Source organism: Lissotriton vulgaris, chromosome 10, assembly GCF_964263255.1.
Source record: "Lissotriton vulgaris chromosome 10, aLisVul1.2, whole genome shotgun sequence".
Lineage (NCBI taxonomy): Eukaryota > Metazoa > Chordata > Amphibia > Caudata > Salamandridae > Lissotriton > Lissotriton vulgaris.
In genome coordinates, this window is record NC_141698.1 from 273,098,571 (window position 1) to 273,122,790 (window position 24,220).

Below are 24,220 nucleotides of genomic sequence, written 5' to 3' on the forward strand. Positions count from 1 at the left end.
TCATAGAGTTTCTAGCACCAGTAAAAATGAGATTTTTTCAAAAAATGTGTTACCAGTGACGTGTAATTCTCATGAGGATAAATATGTTTGGTGTTTCATGCTGATCTCAACTTCTGCTTTTGAACAAATTGTCTGAATCTGAGAAAGTTGCTTGGTCCCCTTGCCACTTATTATTGACCTAGTGTGTTAGATTTAGGAGTGTTTAGAAAATAGATTCTGAATATACTTTTAAATGTTGTTTTAACACTTCTGACTGGGCATTCAGACTTTCCTATACGTGATTAAAAAGGTACAAATATTGACTCAAAACATTATGAATTGAATTCTAAGTCCCTTGTTTGGAAGTCATCTACCTAGGGAATGTGGTATGTGTTTTTATTGCTGGAACCATCAAATCTGCCAACTGCAGTATCTGTTTCCAAAAACAGAATCCACCTCCATTAAAGGGATCTCATCACGCTCTGCCTACAAACAAAGTTCTCTAGTAATCAGCCTGTGTTCTTAGCAAAGATACTTTTAAGTCTACATTGATTAATAAATTCAGTTACAGTTTTTCAAGGTTCTTCTTAGGTGTGTAGTCCTGGTGTCATTAAAGCTCTCATCTTATTATTTTGAATCTATAAAAACGAATATCCATTCACTGTCAACTCCGCTACAAGGGCACAACAACCATTGTTTACACTTCACAGCTATTGAATTAGAAATACAGACCTTACAACAACAAGAAGAAACCTGTGCAACATTGCTTTATTTTCTCTTTCAAGAAGCTATAGGCTACCTTGGCCTCCTTTTTAAGCAAGTTGGTCTTCGGTCTCACTTACTTATTTTTATATACACTGCTCCCTTTTCTGTACTGTAGCAATTTCTGAATATAATTTGATGGGCAGCCATTGCATTTTTCACCTGCACAAACTAAATAAGAACTTGAATGTAAGACATGAAGATAGTGGTTTGGTAAATAAAATAATACTCATCAGTTTTTGTGCTCTCTTCATTTGACACCCATATTTCTTTTCCAAGCTCTTCAATCGAAACCTATACGATTAATTTTCTTTTTATGCTTCTCCAAATAGGAATCGGAGTACGTCTCCGAGCACCTCCATGAGTGGATTGACTTGATATTTGGATACAAGCAACGAGGTCCGGCAGCTGTGGAGGCCCTCAACGTCTTCTACTACTGCACCTATGAGGGTAAGAGGGTGCTCGTGCTTCAGACTCCAGCTCTAACCATTAAGGGGTGCAAGTCAGTCCCTATCAGTTGGCTGGTCCTACTAACACATGCCGGTTCGTAGGTGCCCGTGGAGTTCAGGGAAGGTTAGCATCAAACAGGTCACATAACACCACAAAAATAACTCATTTTTGTCGCAGAGGGTTGCCAGTAGTTGTCCAACTTTAAATAACTGTACACTCTACAGTTTTTTGGCTTGCATTATTTTGTCTGAAAATTACAAAAAACAATTTGATGGACAGAATGTAGATCAATGTCTTACATTCACCCCAGTACAAGGATCTGGGCCTAAATCCATCGTTTTTTGCACTCCACACCACCCTGGGTCAGATAATGGCTTTATGCAAATCAGCTCTGACCCTGTGCCCCATGGGAACAGTCCAGTCCGAACTACAACAGCCATATCTTTCCCAGACCGGAATCAAGCATCTGAGGACCGGACTGATGAGAGGTGTTACCTCGAAACCGGTCCGGTCCTCGGATGCTTGATTCCGTTCTGGGAAGGACATGGCTTTTGTAGTTCGGACTGGACTGTTCCCATGGGGCACAGGGTCAGAGCTGATTTCCATATCGCCATTGTCTAACCCAGGGTGGTGTGGAGTGCAAAAAAACGATGGATTTGGGCCCAGATCTTCGGACTGGGGTGAGTGTGTGACATTGATCCACATTCGGTCCACCACCTGTTTTGTTTGCATATTCCGCCCTAAGTGCGCTGGGGATGCCCAGACGTGGGTCCCAGGCACTCCACACCACTGGAGTCAAGCTAGCCGGGCTGATGAGAGGTGTTACCTCGAAACCGGTCCGGTCCTCGGATGCTTGATTCCGTTCTGGGAAGGACATGGCTTTTGTAGTTCGGACTGGACTGTTCCCATGGGGCACAGGGTCAGAGCTGATTTCCATATCGCCATTGTCTAACCCAGGGTAGTGTGGAGTGCAAAAAAACGATGGATTTGGGCCCAGATCTTCGGACTGGGGTGAGTGTGTGACATTGATCCACATTCGGTCCACCACCTGTTTTGTTTGCATTATTTTGTCTGTCACAAGATTGCTTGTATCTGTGCTTTCACTTGCATTTCATTAATCTTGTGTTTCTTGTGCTTCACCTTGCAATGCAAGATGCACTTTTGGGGCCATTCTGGTGAACCGAGATTTTTTGATCCTGGGGGACCCTTCTAACTCTAGGTTGACAGAAACATCTACTCTGATCATTGTCTGATCAAGTATTTTGGCTGTGTGTATGGGGTCTCACAATATTCGGTCCTTTGTTTCAGATATTAGCTACATGCAAAAACAACAGTTGATGGACAGAATGCAGAGCAATGTCATACATTCACCCCAGTACAGAGATCTGGGCCTAAATCCATCGTTTTTGCTCACCATGCCATTCCAGTTGAACAATGGCCACATGTTGTGGAAATATTTGTTTTTCAGTGTTTTGTATGGTGGTGACATGTCACCTTGTGGTTGTGTCTGAAGTATAGATGAATATGTGATGCTTCAAAATTATATGTGTACTAAAGGTTGTTAGTGAGGCAGAAAAAAGGGCATGGTTCTTATTTTAGATGGTCCCAGTGAATGCAGTGCAAGTAAGGGGAGGCGAGGTATTTAGTGTGTTCGAGTTGGATATGGTATAGATAATTTGCTGGGCACTCATAGTCCAATCATGAGATTGATAATCAAGAGCTGCTTCGATTGCTACATTGTAAGTTGGGTATACACCTATTCGCTCTGGATGGAGACCATTCTGGCCATATGATCCTAATGTATTTCTTTGATATCTTCTGTTAATCACTGTTGATGGCACCCTTTAGTGGTTGAACTCTGTATGATCCCAAGTCTTTTGTTTGCTGAGTGTGTTGTGCCAAATGGAGCAGCTTGGAGTGAGTTGGAGGATGGATTTTTTTATTTTTTATTTTACAGAGTTTTATATGGTGCAAACTTGACCCGAATCTGGTATCAGAGCGCTTTATATAGCACACGTTGCATTACATGAGGACACATTCATTTTTCTTGTTAGGCAAGGGGAGATTAAGTGATTTGCCCAGAATCACTAGATATTCAGCGTCATTGCTGAGACTCGAACCCAGTTCCCTAGATTCGAGGTCGACCATCCTTGCCGTTAGACCAACTCCTCTCTCCATTGGATGACCTCAACTTTTATCCTATTTTTTCCTAAAGCTGGACAGTTTTGAAATGTGACAGGATTATGAGTAGATTATCCCTGGATCTAGTAATTTGAACAGGAGGTTGTCCCAGAATAAGGGTCGTAGGGCATAGCAGGGCATCCCGGCCCTTCATAAGGATCAAATGTGGCTGTCAATGCCTTAGCAGGGATGCAAACAACGTGTAGTGCTCCATATACCAGAAACATCACAAACCGGCCCGAACTAGTGCCTAAACTAGGTTATAGAAGGTCAGAAACCGTGTCATAAAGCCACCTTTCCCTTACTTGATTGTTAGTGTAGGCTCCCTGTATAAGCTATCTGAGTCTCTACTGCTTCCCTAAGCTGGAGCATCCTGCTCGTGAACAAGAAGGGGCTGTCATGGAGCAGTCAGTGCACGGTCTGTGGGTGAATAAACTTTGAATCACCTGTTGCTTCAAACCTGCCTATAACCCTTGTTTATGATCAGAATAATAACTTGGCTTTTTCTTTTTGGACGGGGGTAGCACTCACTCATGAGATTGAAAGGTAAGTGAACAGTGCCCATAATGAACCGCAGGCTGGTCATGAAGCTACATGGCCTTTTACTGACATTTCTTGGTCCTAGTTGATGTCACCAGTGAGTCTGAGCCTCTTTGTGTTTTGGAGTGGTGAGTTGAACTAGGTTTCCCAAATGGATCCCCCTTGAATGACCCAGGGTAATCTTAATGCTTACCTCTTTCCTCTAGAGACCATTCCAATGTAAGGCCTTACTGGCAGCTCTCAGGAGGTTTATGTTTCACAACCCTATGCGTAAGAGACTCTCTGCTTTCAGTGGTGGCTGGTGACATTTGAAAGTGGTGGAGCGCAAATGTTTGGGACCTGTTGGCGAGCAAGCCTGATTGTCTCTCCCACACACACACACACAATTTGCAAGTTAATGCAGGGAGAGGGTACATAGGGGAGGGCACTGCTAACACACACCACATCAGTCACCCACACAGGATGGCCAGCTTTCTTATCTGCCCAGCATATAGAAGCAAGTACCTTCACCACTGCCACTCAGAAGCCCGCTTCAGTGTAGAGCCAGTAAAAAGACAAAGCAGCCTCCTTTAAAGCTAGACAAGAAACAAACTAGTGACACATAATCAAACACAGGCATCTCTCTGATCAATGTATCACAAATCACGCCTAGAAAAGTTGCCTCCAGTCTTCTGATTACCATTCTGTCATTTGTTTTGCAAATGTATTTATTCGGTATCGTGGGTAAAACAAATTCACACATATTGCACAGGAATGCTCCCATTCGATTGAGAAAGGTCCGTTACTGTTCATGTCGCAATATGTGCCGTACAATAAACATCAAACAAGTGGATCACAAGTTGGTGGTAAATGCTGCAAAGACGAAGGTGAATGTCTTGGGGATATACACGAACAAATCAATCAACACAGAGCTGGAGCCTTGGCAATCTTAAAATCGCTTCAACTTCAAATTATCTCTCAACGAACCCGTGCAGGAGCCAGGCCTGGGAAATGTTTGGCACGTAAACCTTGCAACAAACACCATATAAAAATATGATAGAGACACTTCAAAATTCAAAGAAGTGCATTTCTTTAACATGCAGAAGCGTTTCAATTTAGTACAACAGATTATATATCTGCAGTAAGAGTCATTTGCCAAAGGGAAGGTTTTTAAACCTGAACTTACAAATATTCTTGCCCCCTTCCCAGCCTCTCTCATGCTGGTAGGTATGTGCACACTGTATGTGGCCTATATTCTTACAGGGAACAACATTATAGTCTATTTAAATCAGACACAAGAGATGTGCTTTTATAGTGCACACTCTGAACTTAGGTATTTCAAAGGAAAAAGGGAAGCACAGTAAAATACAATAATTGCCTAAAATCATGCAGTTTGGTCTGGGGGAAGTCGGGAAAATTCCTATTTTTTCTGATTTCACATTGTGCCACTCAGCTACTAGATGAGTGTCTATTTTTGTCTCTTGTTTCACATACTGCTTAACATTTTATCTTTAATTCTTGGTGCATTAGGTTACAGTGTAGGTGGCACGAAGAAGCCCGTTAAAGTTCAGCTAGTTTTGGACTGAAAGGTCCAAAAAAATTTCAAGCAAGCCAGAGCCAGACAGATGTCTTGAGCTTTCAGTCGCTCGCCCCCTCTAATATTTAAGGGCAACTAAATAAGCAAATCACTTTCTCTACTCAGCATAGTAGTGATCAGTTTTCATCATTTTCTAACTTATGTGCTTGCTAAAGCACCAATATGTGTTAGTAAAAATTGGATATTTCAGCTGTCCAGGTGCTTATTGAATGGTTGGGGGGGGGGCGGGAGGTCGGATAATTCAATATTAATAAACTGAAGCGAAACTTACCTTGGTTAATGGCTTCCCGCTTTTCTTTCCTGACTGAGGATCCAGACTTCCGACTCCCGCCGTCGCTGTAGAATTCCAACGTCATCAGAAGGCAGCAGGCAGCCTCCCTCCTCTCCACAGCAGCCAGCGCTGTGATTGGTTCGGCCGGCTGCCCTACCAACGTCATTTCTCTCTGTATGCTGCAGCACAGCAGCATACAGAGAGACAGGGAGAGTGGGAGGGGTTACTCGAGGGCAGGGGGGGAGCGGCTTGCCTACTGTGTTAATACTGTCTGTTTGGGTAGCCTCTCAGGCTGCCCAAACAGACAGTATTACCAACAGTGGGCAAGCCGCTCCCCCCTGCCCTCGAGTAACACCGCCCATACAGGAACTTCTGCTTTCTCGCCATGCGAGAAGGCAAGGCAGAAACACATGGTAGTTATTATCATTGGTAATAACTACCTTTGTTTGCCTTCTCGCACGGCGAGAAAACAGGGGGGGCGGCGCCCAAAAGCCCCCATGGACCAGCCGCCACTGTCTGCTTTTGAGAGTCTCTTTCTTCTCTTAATGTACTGGCTTATCACTTCAAATAATAAGGACCCAGGTAAACTTCATGCATCCATCTAGCCAACCACTCTCTTGTTACACACCCTTACAGCCAAGCCATATAAGGCCAACCATTTACGTTACCAATCCTAAACATAGCCTGCAGTTCTCCCCTCGCCCCCCTCCAAAATAGGATTCCTTCATGTTAGATCCCAAATATGCTTCACCATGAGCAGTAGTACCACATAAGGAGACCAAGGAGAGCACACACTTGGAGAAATCTTTCTTTTTTGTTAGTGACATACACTTCTGTGAGTGACTTTGTCAAAGTACACACCCACCCACGCACACTTTATACACAGAATATCTACACCTGATCACTTTTACTTGTGTGATGCTGCTGCTTTCTTTTGACAACCATGCCAACGTAGGCCTTCCCCAAGTAACAGTAAGTATAGTTGTAGGTTCCCCATTCTCCCTACAGAGAGGGAAGGGACGCAGAGATGGCAGCTCTACAAAAAGCATATGCAGGCTATCTACACATGCCTCTCCAACTGCTGGGTAGCCTTAAGTGAAAATCGTATTTACCTTTTTGCTGAAATGTTAGATAGTTGAGCTTGGAAAGTATTACTAAAAGAACATATACAAAGTTACATGGCTTAGGCTACTTTATGGCTTCCTCCAATGAACAATTTGTACTATTTTGTGGGATCATTAGACAGGCGCAGTTGCTCTGTCCTGGGACATCTCATTGCATCTGCAGAGTTCCTAAAATGAGTGAGAGTTTTAAATGTTAATGTATATGTTGGTATCATCAATAAGCATCTGGATCTGAAAGTATTCAGTTCTTGTATGAGTACCAGTGGGTTAATGCAGCTGTAGACCACATGGGGTAAAATGGAGGATCCCCTTGACACTTTGAATGATATGTGTGCAAAAGTGATTTTACTGATCCTCTTCTCTTTTGATGGCAGTGATTTGCTGCAGGATGCAGTAGATAACATGTTACTGCATGTCAACGTTCTGTTGAGCACTGCCATATATGAGCCTCGAGTGCTGCTCTAGCAAGTTGCTGCATGATGTGGGTAAGGGGTTGCCAAGTAGAAAACATTGCTTAGATGTGTGCAAACCCTTGATGTTTGTAGCTCCTATGATAGTGTTCACAAGTGATTTGTGTCAGAATGCAGAGGTGGTACTGTACAGCTTTCAGAAATGTTGGTAACTCTCCAACTGTGATAACCCATAGACTCACTAGTGGTGATGAAGTAGCTCAGATGCTAGACCATCACCTAAAGAATGGGAACATTTGAGCCTAAATTTGAGCCTAAAATGTGATTCTGCAGCAATAGTTTCTTGCATAGATTGACACATTTTTCCCGCAATCTATAGGTGTTGTTGATTTGGATGCCATTGCAGATGAGACAGAGCGGAAAGCTTTAGAGGGAATCATCAGTAACTTTGGACAGACCCCATGCCAGCTGCTCAAGGTATGTGGGATTTATAGAAAGCTGGCATTACTTTGCATCATTATTCAAGAATGTACATTTTAGAATGCTTAGGTAATATTGTTGCTCACACTCTGTCTGAATGTCTTCAAGCTCTGGATTCAAGGATGTTGGTTAATGCCATACAGAGTCAATCTCCAAATCTAACCAAGCATACGATTCGCACACTTTAACTGTTTCCATATAACTATGTCCAACTTTTGCTGTTCTCCTGCCTTTTGGGAAGGGGTTACATGTCATGTATTGAATATGAGCGAGTACCTAGAGGGGTTGTTTTTCTGGTGAGTTTACAAGAGTTTCAGCAGGGGTTGTTTGCTCATGGGTTAGTGTAAGTACAGTTTGATGTATTGCACTAGTTTGATGTATTATGTTGTTCCTATGTTGTGGTATGCTAATATCGATTGCAAATAATTCAATCTAAAGGGAAGGGGTTAGCCAGGCTGCTATGTTTTCGTTATGTCAACTTGGCAAATGACCATGTAGTACAAAATGTCTGATGACCCTGAGATTGATGAATCTCAAAATGTCAATTTGACAAAAGATCATATTGATCTTTTGCCAAACTGACATTTCTGAACAAAATAGCACTAGTTGTAGCTTAAAGATGAATGTAAAAAAGGCTCGATAATTTTAGATTTTTTAACAAGGCTGGAATTTAAAGGCTAATTGAAAAAATAACTTTTAAAGTGGGTCTGGAGGACAGAATGGTGCATAATTAAAATGTAAAAAAGCCAGAGTAGACCATTTTCTATGTCTACTATGTTCTGGCCAGATGGAGGCTCATGGGGCAAAATATGTAATGTAGAGTAAGAAAGAAAATGGAAGGAGATGGCAGCAGAAGAGAGAGGCAAACCGAGTTCATTTTCATAACTAAACGGATGCATAGCAGAAAAGGGAAGCAGAGGCAAAGTAGGAGAGAGGTTTGTGCAAAACATGAATGTGCATGGTGTGTAACTAACAAGTCCTCTTCTCTTCCCACTGAAAAAGAAAATAACACATGGTAGCAAAGGATGAGAAGGGCTTCGTGAATGTAGAATGAGGAGTTATGAACTAGAGAGATAGAAGAAAGCTTGGTGTCTACCCTCATTATGTAACCATGATGAAACCATTTAACAGAAATATGCCTTAAATTTATCATACTTGATAATGAAAATTTCAATATGAACTAATATTTCAAGACTGATTTGTTAGTGAAGGTTCGGTAGGGCAATGTTAATCCCCTTATTTATCAGAATTTCAGAAATCTGATTTATTTGTTGCCACAGTGTGTGCTTTGTGGGTCTCTTTTGTACAGTCATATGTAGAGGACATTAATGGTTGAGCTATCTAGCTTTGCTACAAACTGGGGCCTTTAGAAACATCAACCATATATTTACTGTTTGAACTAAGCTATTCTAATGTGTTTACCCCCCAAAGGAGCCGCACCCAGCACGTCTCTCTGCTTTGCATGCTGCTAGACGATTGGCCCGTTTGGAGACCTATTCCCCCAGTGTCTTTGAAAACCTTGGGGAGCTGAAATCCTTCTTTGCTGAGGTAATTTGTCTTCTCTTCTGAATATCTCAAATATGCAAGTCCCCTTTCAAGGTGTTAATTTGGTTATCCATCATAGAAGCATGTCACTTCATTTTGGGTCAAAATGGAAAATACACCCCAGATTGGATACTGGGGTACCCTTAAGTACATACTTGCAATTTAAGGGAGAAAACAGATAGACTGGGGTTCTGGGCAGCAGGACCCTAGTCAGACTACGCCAAAAACAGTGATACATCAGCAAAAAGTGGGGGTAACTATAAGAAGCAGATCCTACACATAGGATTTAATTTCTACCACTAATTTATTATCGGATAAGCGAACAGACATAGTGGATTTTTTTTCTAAACAGTCAAAACTGGCACCAACGTGCTGATTGAGAAGCGTGTGTTTCCACGATGGCCTGCTGGCCTGATCGTTGTTCCCGCTGCAACTGGCTCCTGAGGTACAAGCCTGCTCACACGCCTACCTACGTGCTGCATCGTCCCACGTGCCCTCCTGTGACGCTGGTGCTTCCGGTACGGCCCCAGTGGTAGCCTGCGTCGAGCCGAGAGGTGCGCGCATGCACAGGTGCGTCCTGCTGAATCCTGCTGCCTCCCATGCGGCATGATCATACCACCAGCAGCATCCCGCTCCCGCTGTGCCACTCCTGTTCTCCTGAGGCATTCGTGCGATAGTGGGTTCACGGCCCCCCTGCAGGCTGGTGCAGCCCCGCCCTGGTATTGTGGGATAGTGGGAAGAGAGAGACAGCGAAAAAAAAAACAGCAGAAAAAGAAGGGAACAGTTCCTCCCACACATTGCATGCCTGGTAGAAGACAAAGAGGAAAACTAAATAGAAGGACAAGACATTAAATAAAGTTCACCATTGACAAGGACACAGTAGAAGCAGTTCTCAAGGCAAATACAACCAGAGTGCAATGTATCACCAAAAGTAAGTGCCCGATCGGCCCAATCATCCAGGCCCACGCAGCAAGATGGATAACCAAGCTGGTCAAGCCACACCACAACCACCCAGCCTGTAAGGGGAGCCACCAGTCGCCCACCAGACGGCACAGCATTCACTAATCCATGCCCTGCCCCCATTCAGTGAACTCATTGACCTGGCCACTGCTCCTCCTCAGTGGACTGTCTGGATCAGCAGGCTGGACAATTACTTCACAACAACGCGTGAAACAGATGGGGCAGGTAAACGGTCGCTGTTACTGCACTTTGTGGGGGAGGAGATATACAAGCTATTTTCTCACCTAACTAACGCCAGTGCACCCAACGACTACAATGCTGCAGTGACAGCTCTAAACGCTCATTTCAATCCTCAACTCACCCTGATTATGAACGATTTAAGCTTCGCCAAGCGCGGAAGAGAGAAGGCGAATCAATGGATGCGTTTCATGCACGACTCAGAGAACTGACCAGCAAATGTACGGCCGACAACCAGAACAAGGAGGTAAAGGCCAGCTAATACAAGGGTGTCGAAACAAGAACCTCCAGACCCTTATCCTGCGGCAACATGGCATCATCCTTAAAGATATCCTCATAATGGTGCAATTCCACGATCTGTCGGATGCCAGGGCAACTGCGATGGACATAGCCATGACGCAACAAGGTGAAAAAACCTGTAACCATCAAAACTGAAAGAGTGGATGCTATACGCACACTGACCCAAGGTGCTCGAAAGAGATGGACGAGCAGGAGTATGCACGGGGCACAGTGCAGATAATGTGGAAGGGAAGAACACCACCAAGAAGAATGCCCCACGCAAGGCAGGACGTGCTCAAAATGCGGCAACCCCAACCATTGCGCAGTGGTGTGCAGAGGAGGACCACAGAATCGAGGCGCCTGATGAAGGAGATCACCATCCAAATCAGTGAGACATCTGTCACTAGAAGACCATGAAATTCCATAGACATCCAAGACAGCAGTACAAGTATGGCACTACCAAGAAGATTCCTCCACCGATGAAGAAGGTGCATCCTAGCTCATATCATTCGCTAGCACCCTCAAGCGGAAGAAGTGCCCCCAAGCCACCTGCGCCATTGAGATCATCGGATCTCATTACCGCCCTGATTGACACTGGAGCTTTCGTCAATGTCATAGGCGTTTGCACTGTTGACAACCTAAGTCCAAGACCCATACTAGTCCCGTCACATGTGAGAATCCTTACCTATGGCAGTCAAATGCCTCTACCCCTCAAAGGCAAGATAGTGGTACAAGTGAAATTGGAAAACCGTGAGGTCACAACAATGTTTCATGTGGTCGACATGGAGGCCGACAACCTAGTAGGGAGCGACTCAGCCGAAGATCCCCGCCTAATCATCTTCACCAACGCAGTCAAGACCCTACAAACAGAAGACAACCTAGTCATGTTTCCCCAACTATTCAGAGGTTTATCGATGTGTAGTTTTATTGGGGGTCTCTTGACGCATTCTAAGGCGGTCAAATTCGTTGCTCTGCGCCATCGACGAATACCCTTTCATCTCAGGCCCCTCATCGAACAAGAGCTTCTAGAACTCAAACATCAAGGAGTCAAAGAAAAGGTCACCAGCCCAACCCATGGGTCTCACCCATGGTGATAACGGAGAAGCCTAAACAGCCAGGGAAAATCAGATTATGCATTGACATGCGCCTGCCTAACCAAGTAATCAAACAGACACATAAGAGACACTTAACACCAACAGTCACTGATATACTGGCTGTCTTAAACAGATCCCGGTGGTTCTCTAAGCCGGACCTCAACTTGGGGTACCATTGATTGAGGCTGGTGGAGGAGAGAAGATAGATAACAGCTTTTTCAACCCACATCAGCCTGCGCTGAACTTCGGAATCTCCTCAGTAGCGGAGATATTTCAGAACATGGTTCGTGAACTATTGTTAGGTCTCCAAGGGGTGCTTACTGTCAGTGATGACATCTTAATACATTCCGCCACCATTGAGGAACACCACCGCCACCTCAAAGCAACGATCCAACGCCTTGCCGACCATGGGGTCACCCTCCATTGGGAAAAGTTCTCGTTTTTCCAGAAGTCCATAGAATTCTTTGGATAAGCATTCAACCAAGACGAAGTCAAGGTAGACCCTTGCAAATCACATGCCATCCAACAAGCGCCTGCCCCCACAACAGTATCGGAAACCTGCAGCTTTCTCGGGATAGCTACCTACTGCGGGTGGCTCATACCCAACCTGGCCACACTGGTTGAACCCCTAAGGGCTCTGACGAAGATGAATGCCAGCTTGAAGTGGGGCCAAGAAGATGAACAAGCATTCCAGAAAATCAAGGCGGCGCTTCTGGGAAAAACAACCATGGTGTATTTTGACACTACTAGGAGGACTGAACTCCTGGTGGATGCCAGCCCTGCAGGGCTTGGAGCTCTCCTGACCCAAGAAATAGAGCCAGGAAAATGGGCTCCTCTGGCGTTTGCAAGCAAGGCCCTCACACCAACGGAAGCTCGCTATTCCCAGATTGAGAGAGAGGCACCGGCAATTAAGTAGGCCTGCATCCATTTCCACCTATATGTCAGCGGACATCCATTCTGAGTGGTGACGGACCACCAACCCCTAGTCCCGCTATTCAGCGGCACCGCACCGCATCCACCACCAGGGATTGAACGCTGGGCAATACAATTACAATAGTACCAAATGGAAGTGGTGTACCGACCAGGTGCGAAAAACCCTGGAGACTTTCTATCGCAACATCCCCCCCCCCGAGGGTACTGAAGCCAGGGGAAAACAAAAGCAAAAGACGGAAGACTACATTTACATGATATCTCAATGGGCCTACCCAAGAGCTCTGACTATGGATGAGATCAAAGAACAAACTACCACCTTCATGAGCACAGAATCTGTGCTGGAGTCTATTCGGAAGGGATCCCAACGGCCGGGACGGGGCCAACGGAGACCGCCTTGACAAATTCTGGAAGGTGATAGAAGAGCTGAGCATCACCCCTGAAGGAGTAGTGCTAAAAGGATCCTGAATTGTCGTTCCCACAAGCCTCCACAAATGAGCCACGCTCCTTGCTCACGAAGGCCACCAAGGAGCCACCAATGAAATCAAGGATGAGAGAGAAGATGTGGTTCCCTGAACTAGAAGCTGCAGTAGACGGGCTAGTGAGGAATTGCCGGCCTTGCCAACTAACCAGCGGTCAAGAACACCCTGCTCCTGTAATAAGCGATGAACCTGCAACGTCTCCATGGTCGCGGGTGAGCCTCGATTTTGGCAGTTTTCGGGACGGAAGAGTGACAGCTGTACTAATTGACAGTTACACTAAATATCCCGTAGTTGAAGTAACTGCATCTACTGCCTTTGTGCATCTCCAACCATTTCAGGAACAAATGTTCACACTATTTGGATTACCCCAAGAGATCAAAAACCTACAAAGGACCCCTATTTCAAGGGGCTGAGTTTAAGAACATGCTTGAGTCACTCTGAGTCCACCATCATCGCATCACTCCCCAATGGACACAAGCCAACGGGTAGGAGGAACGCTTTTGCGACACTGAACAATATCATCTGCATTACTGTGTCAAAATAATCAGACCCAGAACCTGATGTTCACAGATTCCTACGAGATTATCGAAGCACCCCACATTCTACGATGCAGAGGTCACCCTGGTCCCTGATGTTAGTCGGACCCCATTGGGATATCATTCCACAGCGAGCAGTTGGGTTCCAGAACCCTATGACCCTGCTGGTACCCAGACATGGTGAACAATAAACAATGAAAGAAGCTAGCGAGAAGAGAAAAGCCAAGATCCTGGTCATAACCCCAGGGAGTCTTGTCCTGTTGCGGAACCTTTGTGGCGGATGTAAGTTTCGCACGAACTATGAACCTCGTCAATGGACTGTATTGCCAACCTACGGCATCGCTATCACAGTTCAACGAGGCGAGGAAACAATCACACAGAATGTATCCTGGTTTAAGAGGATACCAAGCCCTGACGCCACAAAGTTGATGTCGTGATCCATGCCCGGATCCGCGGCCACGGCAGAAGAAAGCTTCTTCAGCCAAGGACGAGAATCAACTGTGTCTGACCTGTCTTCGCGTGGGGTCACTAGCACTAAGACAACCACAACCATGCACCTAGCGCAGCCAAGTGATGTTCTGGATTGTCAGCATAGTACCCCAGCAAGATATAACCTCCGACCAAATCCCAAGCCAAGTCAAAGACTCACAGACTTCATGTGTTCATTTTAGTTTTGCTGTTTTGAAGATTGACTTGAGTAGGGATGTAGCGGTCTAGATGCTGCCATATGGATCCTCCCCGTTACCCCATAGCCCGGAAGGGCCAGCACACAATGTAACACACTCTGGCCAGGCGTGGAAAGAGAGCATAAATAAACATGCGAAGGTCGCATAACTTCAAGCCCACACAGAGTTACTGGTGTCTGTGTGCCTTCTCTACTGCACTGCGACATAGGGCCTGCCACAGTGTGAGATCCAACATACATGCAGTTTAGTTTTTTCAACACTTCCCTATTTCCTCATGTGCAAGCTCCTCGTGTCCATTTGCACATGCATTTCCTTCCAATCTCTGCAAGCATCAAGCACAGGGGTAGCTTCGAGTTGGATGTGTAGAGAAAGTTTGTACTCTATGAATGCTCAACTGAATATTCTATTATTACATTGCTTTAGTCACAATACACAATAAGTATATGCTAATTAAAATATATTATTGTGACAATCTTTTACAGGGAATGATGGATGGAGAGCCCCTGGTGAAAGCTGTAGTCCCTAAAAACCAGGCACACACCTTCATCACCCAGGGATCCCCAGATGTGCTGGTAAGTTTCAAAGCATCCTGGATGGAAATTCAATACTTGAATTAATCCACTGTAGGACATGTAAGAGGTACCTTCCACCACTCCCACCCTGCTTCTATCATCCCACCACTGCCATATGAGTGCTAGCAACCACTCTCTGCTCATTTCTGTTTGCCTCTCACATTAATCACTGAGGTCTGTCTCTCTGTTAGCACACTTAGACTGCCCTTGCACACAGGGCCGATCTGGCCGTAGCAGGCACCAGGTGTTTCCCCGGGGAGCTGGAAGGGTGGGCGGCAGTTTTCAACTGGTGGAGGACATTTTTGTTCCTGGGGGGAATTTTTAAAGTGCTGAAAAATTGGCCCCTTGTAACAAAAGCGCAGCAGCAGTGGTCCAAGGGCTGGTCTGGCGTAATTGGGAAAGCAAACCAGCCCTGGAAGTCCTGCCCTGCTTGCACACCAATAGTGTCCTTGCACATCACCACAGCCTTTTGCATCTGGGTGCTGCCCCTTACACTCAGATTGTCCGTATTACTCCAGACATTGTGGGAAGAAGCTGTCCATACAACCCTTATACTGCACTTGGCAACAATTGTCTCTAGCACTCAATATAAAATGTGTGAAGCAGCGTCAAGATGCAATCACCTGCTTGGTGCTACCACTAGCGATCTGACACTGCACCGATAGCCCATTGCTACCCACTTGCATCATAACTAGAGATAACTAGATGTTGGCCTGTGGCACTAATGTGCCACCACCTTAAAGAAGGATTTTGCATTCCAATTATCCCCCACTAGTTCTAAAATAAATTTCTAGATCTAAAAGAACTTCTGCTCCAGGAGAATGCAATAACTGTATCTGTGGGGTACTGTGTGGTGCATATTCATCTAGTAACACATTACCAATTGATGTTAAGGGTATTAGTTTTAAACTGGTAGGAAGACTCATTGGGTGGATGGCCCGCTCAAAAGAGTAACATGTACTCTTCTCGTCCCCATTTTATTATTGTTTCTCTCTCATTCCAGGTCACTGTTAGTGCAAATGGCTTGCTGGGAACCCATGGGTGGTTACCGTATGATAAAAATATCTCCAACTATTTCAGCTTCACCAAGGATCCCACCATCTCAAACATCAGGTAACTATCACAAAGTGCCATTTTGTCTAACATGTGCAGGTTGTGAATTGGCCAATACTGTTGATAACAATGAGAAGTTGTTACCTGAGAGTCTCACTCATTTATGCTCCATATTGCATGAAGAATATTCAACATATTTAATCAGAATTGACCTAGGTCAGCACAAATACCTCTATAGGCAGGCACAAACAGGGCTTCAAATAAACTGTGTGACTGCTTGTGCTGTAAAGAGCAGTGACATGCTTTCCGGGAGAAAAACAAACAGTGAATGATGTAGTTTCCAACATAAAATGGATATGCTGGAGTCTGCCACAATTGTACTGTTACTGCTGTACTGCATATTTTGATGCTCAAATGAGTGAAATTAGCTGTGGTGTGCCACCAGGGGCCACTCTGCCATTATTGTTGTGATACTGGAACATCTCTCTGGTAGACAATACAAAATCCCTGGAAATAAAATCTATAAAGAGTGATGTGGATTGCAAAAATTGTAGATCTCTTTATAAAATGTACACACACGAAGGTCAATTTGTACTCCCATTTCTAAACGGAGAGATACAATACATCCACTTAGCCATTTTACGTAAAGCCTGGTGTGAAACTTTCCCATAATTTCAGAATTTCATTTCACTTCTACAAAAGGAATTTAGCATACACTGGGGCATTGTGTCCAAAAGGCTCCATTTGAAATAAAGTAAGACATACAATATTGGCATTATTAGTTAAGAGTTATTTAGGATATTATTTAATGATTTTTGGCCCAAGATATTAGCTATTTTATAGTAATGCCAACATATTGAGTATTCTTAAATAAATGGTATGACTTTCTTTAAATTCCATTAAGATTTTTAAAACCCATACATAAAGAACAGAAACTTTTTTTTGGTGGTTGGTCTCAACAACTCCGAGAATTTTTCTTCTGCAACACTGCCTCTGCTGGTCATTCAATATATTCTGCAAATGGAAAGGTCCACTGTTAGTCTACTAACAGAACTTGAATATTTTCAAACTAATGCAACTCAACAACAAACAGATTTTGATAAAGGGTTATCAATCAGTACTATGACATCTGTAACATTTGTGAAAATACACAGCTCAAAAAGAATTCAAATCTCAATTTTATTTTCAACCTAACATACCTCTCAATCCTAAGCTTCCGTTGCTACCACTCTCTACACAACTTTAGCACCTATATTAGAACGTAGGTAAAAAGATCTCATTGCTATCCAAGTGACAGCGTACCCTGGTCACTGCAATTCTTTTTGATTATGGTACCCCAATGACCATTAAGTGATCTGATAAGTTTCTGGAGGAAGGTTTATGCTACAGTTAGTGGTAATGAGAAAAACTATGAATAATGGATTCTGACATCTTCATTCAATTACATCCCTATCAGTTAAGCTATAGAGAACCTGAGAATATTATGATCACAAACACCTACAATCTCCTGTGTATATTAATCAGCATGCCATTATAGCAATGATATGATGTTCAGAATTGTGGGATACAATGCCTTAGTAAACAAAATCAGAAAGTTCAGTTGTCCAGCATTAGAATGCATACCTAGTTCAAAACCTGGTCATAGGTTAATTGCTTTTAGTTATTTGCATTGGGTAGATATATATATCAATGAACAAACAAACTATCTCTGCTCCTTCTCTTTCTGTAAACATTTTATTTTCCACTTGGGAAAATCCAAGTTAAAATGAGATACACTTATGAAATTTTTTGCTTCGAGAAAATAGATTGTTTGAAAAATCATAGGTAAATACTGTTCTATCTCCTGTCCTCTTAGGGGTTCGAAGAGGCAACTTGTTACAGCCAAGAATTTTTCAAAATCTTTTTTCAATTTCATAGTGCATCAATAAAGACTAAAGAAAGTGTCTTAATGATGTACGTACCCATGGGACGAATAGCACATACAGAAAGCATGTTAAAAAATCTTGTATTCAAGAAATTACTACAAAAAATAAATTAGCTAGTCAAGGTTTTTTTAATTTTGCATAAAATTGCATCTTTCAGGGTCAGCATGGGATGCAGTATTAGCAAATGGGTTTGCATACAGTGAGGGTTCCACTGTGCACATTTATTGTGTGGAGCTGTAAAACATGTAAAGGAACTTAATGTTGAATAAAATAACTTCTAGGTCTTTTTTGGAGATGATAAAGGTTATAAGCTGGAGTAGCAGGTGCATAACATAACATTTACTGTTAGATTATTCAGTGTTCCTTGAAACCTGGCACTTCATGGATGAAAAGACCGTTTGAAGGATAAAGGAGGTGGCACAGGGTTTAGACCAAGGTAGACATTGAGGAGAACACAGAAAGGAGGACAAAACAGCTAAGAGGGAGTGAAGCAAAGATGAAAGAATGACATAAATAGCAGTCTAAACTCTTTGCTCAACAGAAAATATTTTCTGCTGAAGTAGATATCCTTGTCTACAAATGCAAGTTTCACTGTTAATGAAGCTCATTCTCTTACTCTCTTAGTTTCCAAAGGATCAGTTGACCGAACTGGCAAACACAAGGAGATGATGGATGGGGCACTGAAACATTTCAGACACTCACCCCCAGTCGCAGAGCTGGGTTGAATCCATTGTTATTCCTTAGCTCACTTTGCCACCTAAGTTCAGACCCAGCTATATGCAAATCAGTCTTGACCCTGTGCCTCATGGGAACAGTCCATCCCGAACTGCCAAGCCAGGTCTTCCCTGAACCGGAAGAACAAGTTACTTACCTTCGGTAACGCTTTTTCTGGTAGATACAGTATCTGCCTGTGGATTCCTCACCTTGTGAATATCCCCTTGCGTAAGCAACATTCGGAAATTCTTTCGTAGCTTTGCGCCGACGTGGACGACATCATAGATGCACGTCATCACGCGCGACTTCGCTGACGTCACCGACACCATATTAGGCCCACGCCGGCGTGATGACATCAGTTCCGCCCTTTGTGCCGTGCCTTCGAGGCACACAGACGGACCGATGACAGTAGATATATATATACACAGTATACACAGTACACAAATGTCAAGATAATGCACACACAGTGTGAAGCCAATGCAGGAAAAACATTTAAAATAAAACATTTTCTTTGATAATAATATCAGGATATATATATATATATATACAGTACATTACAATTACTCAGGTATAGAAGAGTGGACAACGGGTAGGCGGGTGGGTCAGTGAGGAATCCACAGGCAGATACTGTATCTACCAGAAAAAGCGTTACCGAAGGTAAGTAACTTGTTCTTCTGATAGATACATCTGCCAGTGGATTCCTCACCTTTTGAATAGATTCCCACAGCAGTCCCCACTCCCGGAGGAGGGTGTCCAATCTGCTATACCAAGAAATCTTGGAGGACAGAGCGCGCAAAGTGGCCGTCCTTCCTCACCTCGGAATCCAAGCAGTAATACTTCGCGAAAGTGTGGAGGGAGGCCCAAGTCGCGGCTCTGCAAATGTCCTCTACAGGCACACCTCTAGAAAGAGCAGATGTTGCAGACTTAGCTCTAGTAGAATGAGCCCTTATACCCTCTGGAGGTTCCTTACCCGCCAGGGAGTAGCAGATCTTGATGCATAAAATTATCCATCTTGAGAGCGTGCGCTTGTGCACAGCCTTCCCCTTCCTGCAGCCAGAAAATCCAACAAACAGCTGGTCATCCGACCTGAACTCTCTCGTCCTGTCCAGGTAAAAGCTCACCGCCCTCTTAGGGTCCAGGCGGTGAAGTCTCTCCTCCTCCTTGGAAGGGTGAGGGGGTGGATAAAAGGTAGGGAGGGTAACGGACTGCCCCAGGTGGAAAGGAGTTACTACCTTTGGCAGAAAAGCAGCCCTGGTCCTGAGAACCATTCGATCAGCATGAATAGATAAAAATGGGGGCTTTGAACTAAGAGCTTGAAGCTCACTTACCCTCCTTGCCGAGGTAATTGCTACCAGAAAAACTTGAAAGACAAAAGCCTCAAGGGACACTTGTGTAATGGCTTGAAGGGCAAACCCATCAGGAAAGTAAGTACAAGGTTCAAGTCCCACTGAGGCACAATAAAAGGAGTAGGAGGAAATTTATTGGTAAGGCCCTTGATGAACCGTAAAACGATAGGTGACTTAAACAAAGAGGGCTGGTCCAGCAAACAAAGGAAAGCCGATAAGGCCGGCAAATAACCCTTAATAGTTGCCACCGCAAAAACCTGCTTGGCCAAGGAAAGAGCAAATTGAAGAATATTGGACAAACAAGCCCTTAAAGGGTCAATGGACTTCTCCCAACACCAGGCAACGAACTTAGACCATCTATAGGAATTAATGGACTTAGTGGAGTCACGCCTGGCTGACAAAATGACATCCACTACATCGTGTGGGAGAGAAAAGGAACTCAGGTTGACCCGTTCAATCTCCAGGCATGAAGGTGTAAGGTCTGGAGGTGGGGGTGTGGAACCTGCCCCTCCATCTGGGAGAGGAGATTTGCCCTGTGAGGGAGACGGAGCGGCGAGCACAAGGAGAGGTGGAGAAGATCTGTGTACCACACCCTTCTTGGCCAATCCGGGGCGATCAATATAACTTGGGCCCGGTCTTGGCGAACCTTCCTCAGAACCCGAGGAATCAAAGGTATGGGAGGAAATGCGTAAATGAGTTGCGAGTCCCAACTCATCTGAAACGCGTCTCCCAAGGCTCCCTGCATCAGAAACTGGAGGCTGCAGAATGACGGCCAGTGAGCAGTCTCGTGAGTGGCAAAAAGATCCACCTGAGGAGTCCCCCAAGTCCGAAAGACCTGATGAACTACCTCTGGATGGAGCCTCCATTCGTGGGTGGCGGAGAACTGCCGACAGACTGTCTGCACGAACGTTCAGAACTCCGGCCAGATGATTTGCCATCAGACAAATCTGATGGTCCTGAACCCAGGACCAGAGACGCAGAGCCTCTCTGCAGAGACACTGTGACCCCACTCTTCCCTGCTTCTTGACATACCACATCGTGGTCGTGTTGTCCGTCAGGACTTGAACTGACTGACCACGAAGGGAAGGGAGGAAGGCCTTGAGCGCTAAACGTATGGCCCGTAATTCTAGAAGGTTGATGTGAAGCAACCTTTCCTCTGGAGACCAAAGGCCCTTGACCTCCAGATCCCCCAGATGAGCACCCCACCCTAGAGTGGATGCATCCGTTATCACTGTGGCCACCGATGGAGGCAGTTGAAAGGGCTTTCCTTGCGACAGATTGCCCTCCACGCTCCAGGTGAGATTTGGGTACATTTATCGAAAAACCCAACCTGTGCAACAACTGAGTTGTCTCCTGCAGGTGATGGAGCCACTTCTCAGGCGAATCTGCTTTGATCAGCCAGTCGTCCAGATACAGGAATACAGGTATCCCGACCTCCTGATATGTGCTGCCACCACTGCCATCACCTTGGTGAAGACTCGTGGCGCAGTAGTAAGACCAAACGGAAGGACCGCAAACTGGTAGTGTTGTGACCCAACCGTGAAACGGAGATACTTTCTGTGCGACTTCAAGATGGGAATATGAAAATATGCATCCTGCAAATCAATTGACACCATCCAGTCTTCTTCCATCAGCGCCTGAAGAACCTGAGCAAGGGTGAGCATCTTGAACTTCTCCTGCTTCAGATACAAGTTCAAGATCCTGAGATCCAGGATAGGCCGAAGCCTGCCATCCTTTTTGGGGATCAGAAAATACCGGGAGTAGCATCCCTGACCCCTTTCCTGCTCCGGAACCACCTCTATCGCACCTTTTCTGAACAGCGCCAGGACTTCTACCTGCAGGAGAAGCAGGTGGTCTTCCGAACAATAACCCTGGTAAGGAGGGTAATTTGGGGGAAACTCCAGAAAGTGAAGAGCGTACCCATTCTCCACGAGATTGAGAACCCAAAGATCCAATGTAATCAAGTCCCAATCTCGTAGGAAATGGGTGAGCCGACCCCCCACTGGGCCCACATGATCCGGAATGGCGGATCTAGGATTGCTTTGCTGCGTTGGCAGGGGCTTGGAAGGGGAAGGGGAAGAGGAAGAAGAGGAGGAGGCGACTTGCGACCTCTGGGACGAGCTCTCTGTCTGCCCCTGTACGCCTTGTACAGTGTGTTTTGCTGCGGCTGCGGCTGCTGCTAAGTTGACTTGTAGGAACGAAAAGAAGATGTGCCAAACCCTCTAAAATGTTTCCCAAAGGTGCCCCTGGTCTGAAGGCTCAACGACTTAAGCGTCGCCCTGCTGTCCTTAAAACATTCTAAAGCAGCGTCTGCCTTTTTGCCAAACAAACCAGACCCATGGAATGGTAGATCCATTAATGCAGACTGGACATATGTTGAAAACTCAGACGATTTAAGCCATGCAGTTCTCCTCATAGCCACCGAAGAGCCCATGACTCTCGCCACAGAAGCTGCTGTGTCCAAACCACTCTGGATCACCTGCCTTGCTGCAGCCTGAGTGTCCGAGATAACCTCCTGGAAGTCTTTTCTATCATCCTCTGGTATTTTTGGCACCAACTATTTTACAGTATCCATCAGAGCGTGGATATAACGGCCCATCAGGCAGGTCGCGTTTGTGGACTTCAACGCCATACTGGCAGAGGAGAAAACCTTTTTAGCAGCCTGATCCTGTTTCCTCAACTCCTTTTCTGCAGGAACCTGTGGAAAAGCTCCCGTTGATCTCTTGGAACAGGCAGCCTGCACTACCAAACTCTCAGGCAGAGGGTGTGTTCACAAAAATTCCGGGTAATTAGGAGCAACTCTATATCTCCTGGCAACAACCCTAGATACTGCAGGAGCTGACAAAGGTTTCTTCCAAACTTCTAAAATTGGCTCTGCTAGGGCATCATTAAATGGCAGCATTGGCTCAATCACTGAAGATGGTGAATGAAGGACCTCTGTGAGAATATTCGATTTAAACTCAGCAGTAGGCAGAGTAATGTTAGTAAGTCTGCCGCCTTCCTCATCACAACATGGTAAGGAGCCACATCTTTAGAGGGTGCATCCGACACTGAGGCTATATCCCACTCAGGAGACAGTTCAAGGCCACTAGCCACCCTCAGGTCATCAAATGGGTCCTAAGACTCCTGCAGCTCACCCTCTTCCACATCTTCCTCACGAAACCTTTCTTCCTCCATAAGCCTCTGGGCTTCATGCCTCGACCTGTGCCTCACATACGATGCCGACGGATCCACTGTCGACTCCGTCGGTGCCGGCGCCGATCCCGACGTTGGACGAGGTAGTTTCACACGAGGTCGTTCAGGGTTCGGCATCGGAGTTGATGGAATCGGCATCGATGGAATCGTCGTCGACGGTCCTGGCGTCGATGGCTTCGGAGTCGAAGGCCTCGCCGGCGTCGAAAAATGCCAATGCGGCGCTGGAGCCGGCATAAAGGGCGCAGGTGCATAGGTCTGGGGAACACCCAGACTAAACGCCATCGGACCCGTGGGACCAGCAGGAGCCCCAGTGGGGTACATAGCCCTTGAGTATATTCCAAACATAGCATTCAGGAATTCTGTCGGATCCTGACCTGGAGCCGGGAAGGCTGGGTACAAACCCTCGGGCTGCTCTTGAGGGCGCGGAGTCGATACAACGTCGACCTCCTCTTCGGGCTCGGGCACCGGAGTCGACGTACTCACAGGCAACGGAGCCTCTCCCTCACCAACCACCTCCTCCTCACCTTCATCCTCCCGACCTGAAGGATGGGACGGAACCGGAGATGGATTCGATATCTGCCTCGGTGAACCTGCCGAATTCACATGCGACACTTCACCCTCGGCATCCTGCTCTTCCGAAGTCGAAGACACCACTACCTTCTCAACCAGCTTCACCTGTGACTTCGGCTTTGAACCCGAGTTCCTCCTCGAGTGACGCCGGGACTCATGGGTCCTCTTCTTATGCTTCTTCTTTGAAGATCTCGAAGCATGGGCCAAGGACGAGTCCGAGCGCGACCTTGAACGAGATCTTGACCTCGAACGCCGAGTTTGCAACCTCAAACTTTTCTTCTCCTTTCTGCTTTTAAGTTTCGCCACGAGAAGCTTGGTTTCTC

General features: G+C 45.4%; 1 protein-coding gene across 7 annotated transcripts in view; it reads left to right on the plus strand.

Annotated features, from left to right (window-relative positions):
- The window catches only part of NBEAL2 (neurobeachin like 2), a 750,879-nt gene that overhangs the window by 646,581 nt on the left and 80,078 nt on the right, over positions 1-24,220 (plus strand). For all 7 annotated transcript variants that reach the window (XM_086940998.1, XM_086940997.1, XM_086941000.1 and 4 more), the window contains 5 exons: positions 1,074-1,191; positions 7,673-7,770; positions 9,205-9,321; positions 15,005-15,094; positions 16,098-16,207. In XM_086940998.1, coding sequence (XP_086797124.1) covers positions 1,074-1,191; positions 7,673-7,770; positions 9,205-9,321; positions 15,005-15,094; positions 16,098-16,207 — 533 coding nt within the window. The remainder of the gene's footprint in view (positions 1-1,073; positions 1,192-7,672; positions 7,771-9,204; positions 9,322-15,004; positions 15,095-16,097; positions 16,208-24,220) is intronic.